This window comes from Otolemur garnettii, unplaced genomic scaffold (assembly GCF_000181295.1).
Source record: "Otolemur garnettii isolate 467f Iridium unplaced genomic scaffold, OtoGar3 scaffold00003, whole genome shotgun sequence".
Taxonomy (NCBI): Eukaryota; Metazoa; Chordata; class Mammalia; order Primates; family Galagidae; genus Otolemur; species Otolemur garnettii.
In genome coordinates, this window is record NW_003852398.1 from 34,837,944 (window position 1) to 34,839,733 (window position 1,790).

At 51.6% G+C, this 1,790-nt stretch overlaps 1 protein-coding gene across 1 annotated transcript in view; it reads right to left on the minus strand.

The window, feature by feature from the left end:
- LOC105887269 (protocadherin beta-5) overlaps positions 1-1,790 on the minus strand; it is a 2,577-nt gene extending 787 nt beyond the window's left edge. Inside the window, exon 1 of the mRNA XM_012806970.2 lies at positions 4-1,790. Coding sequence (XP_012662424.1) covers positions 4-1,755 — 1,752 coding nt within the window. The 5' untranslated portion in view covers positions 1,756-1,790. The remainder of the gene's footprint in view (positions 1-3) is intronic.

The window sequence follows — 1,790 nt, forward strand, 5'->3', positions numbered from 1 at the left end:
CACCAGGTAGCCCGCCTCGGCCGCCCTGGGCACCAGCTCGGTGCAGGGCGCAGAGCCGTTCTGCAGCGGGTACAGCACGAAGGGCGAGTTGTCGTTGGCGTCCACCACCACCACGCGCACCAGCGCCTCGCTGCTCAGCGCGGGGGAGCCTCGGTCTGTGGCGCCCACGCGGAACTCGAAGGCCTGCAGGGCCTCGTAGTCCAGCGCCCTCAGGGCGAACAGGTGTCCGTTGTCAGCGTTGATGGAGACCAGGGACGTGAGGGGCAGGTGCGGGTCCTGGGGTGGCAGCAGGGAGTAGGTGACCTGGGCGTTGGTGCCTGAGTCTCTGTCTGTGGCGCTGATGGTGCCTATGTGCAGGGCGGGGCTGTTGTTCTCACCGACAAACAGGGTGTAGGAGGTTTGGGTGAAGGCGGGGGCGTTGTCATTGACATCGGAGATCAGCACTGTTATGCTGTGCTCTGTTTTCAGCCTGGGTGTCCCCAAGTCAGTAACAGTGATAGTGATGTTATACTGGGCTTTGGACTCTCTGTCCAATGGCTTCTGTGTCACTAGAGTATAAAAGTTCTTGAATGTGGGTTTCAAGAGGAAGGGGAGATCATTGCGGATGGAGCACACCATTTTTCCATTGTCCCCAGAATCTAGATCCGAAACACTGAATACGGCAACTACAGTTTCAGGGGAGTTTTCTGGAGTGGAACTGCTGAGCGTGGACATGGTGATTTCGGGAGCATTGTCATTCACATCCATCACTTCTATAGCTACAGTGCATTTTCCTGAAAGTCCTCCGCCATCTATAGCTACAATTTCCACGTTATAATATCGAGTTGTCTCGAAATCCAGTGCCCTTTTCAGACGAATTTCTCCTGTTATTTCGTCTATTACAAATGGTTGAGTAACTTCATCACCTTGGAATAGAGCGTAGGCTACGTTCCCATACGCTCCTGCATCTAGATCTCGGGCCGAGACAGCGAGAACTAAAGAGTTAAGGGGACTGTTCTCAGGGACCTGTACTTCATAGAGAGACTGTAAAAACTCAGGGGCATTGTCATTATTGTCCAAGACGACAATGAGTACTGTAGCGGTCCCTGACCTGGGCGGAGCCCCACCATCCAGTGCGGTGAGGGTTAAACTGAACTCAGGCTGCTCCTCTCGGTCCAGCTCTTTGTCCAACACCAGCTCTGGGTATTTGCTTCCATCTCCGCGATTGTGAGTAACAACGTGAAAGTGGGAGTTGGGGCTGATTGTGTAGTTCTGAACAGTGTTGCTACCTATGTCGAAGTCCTGAGCTATTTTCAAAGGAAACACAGTCCCTGGCTGGACATTCTCTGGGATTTTTAGGCGCACTTCCCCCTCTAGGAACTCTGGGGAATGGTCATTTATGTCTCTGAGCTGTAAATCAACTTGAAAAAACTGCACCGGGTTTTCCAGTAATAGTTGGAAATGCAATATACAGGGTTCTGTCACCCCGCACACCATCTCCCGGTCTAGTTTTTCATACAGAAGCAAATTGCCGGTCTTTACATCGAGCTGCAAGAGCTGTTTGTTTCCTTTGTAATGGATTTGTGCGCCCCGGGTTGCCAATTCCCCCACCCCAAGCCCCAGGTCTTTTGCTAGGTTAGCTACAAAGTAGCCCCTTTCTGTTTCTTCTGGTATAGAATACCTAATTGCCTCAGAGCCAGCCTCCCACAAAAGCAACATTATAATAAGAAAGATAACTTGCCTTTTCTGTGGCGTTTTTGCTAGCGTAGTCTCCATTGTTCAAATCCAGTCCAGACAGAGCAGTTTCTTCA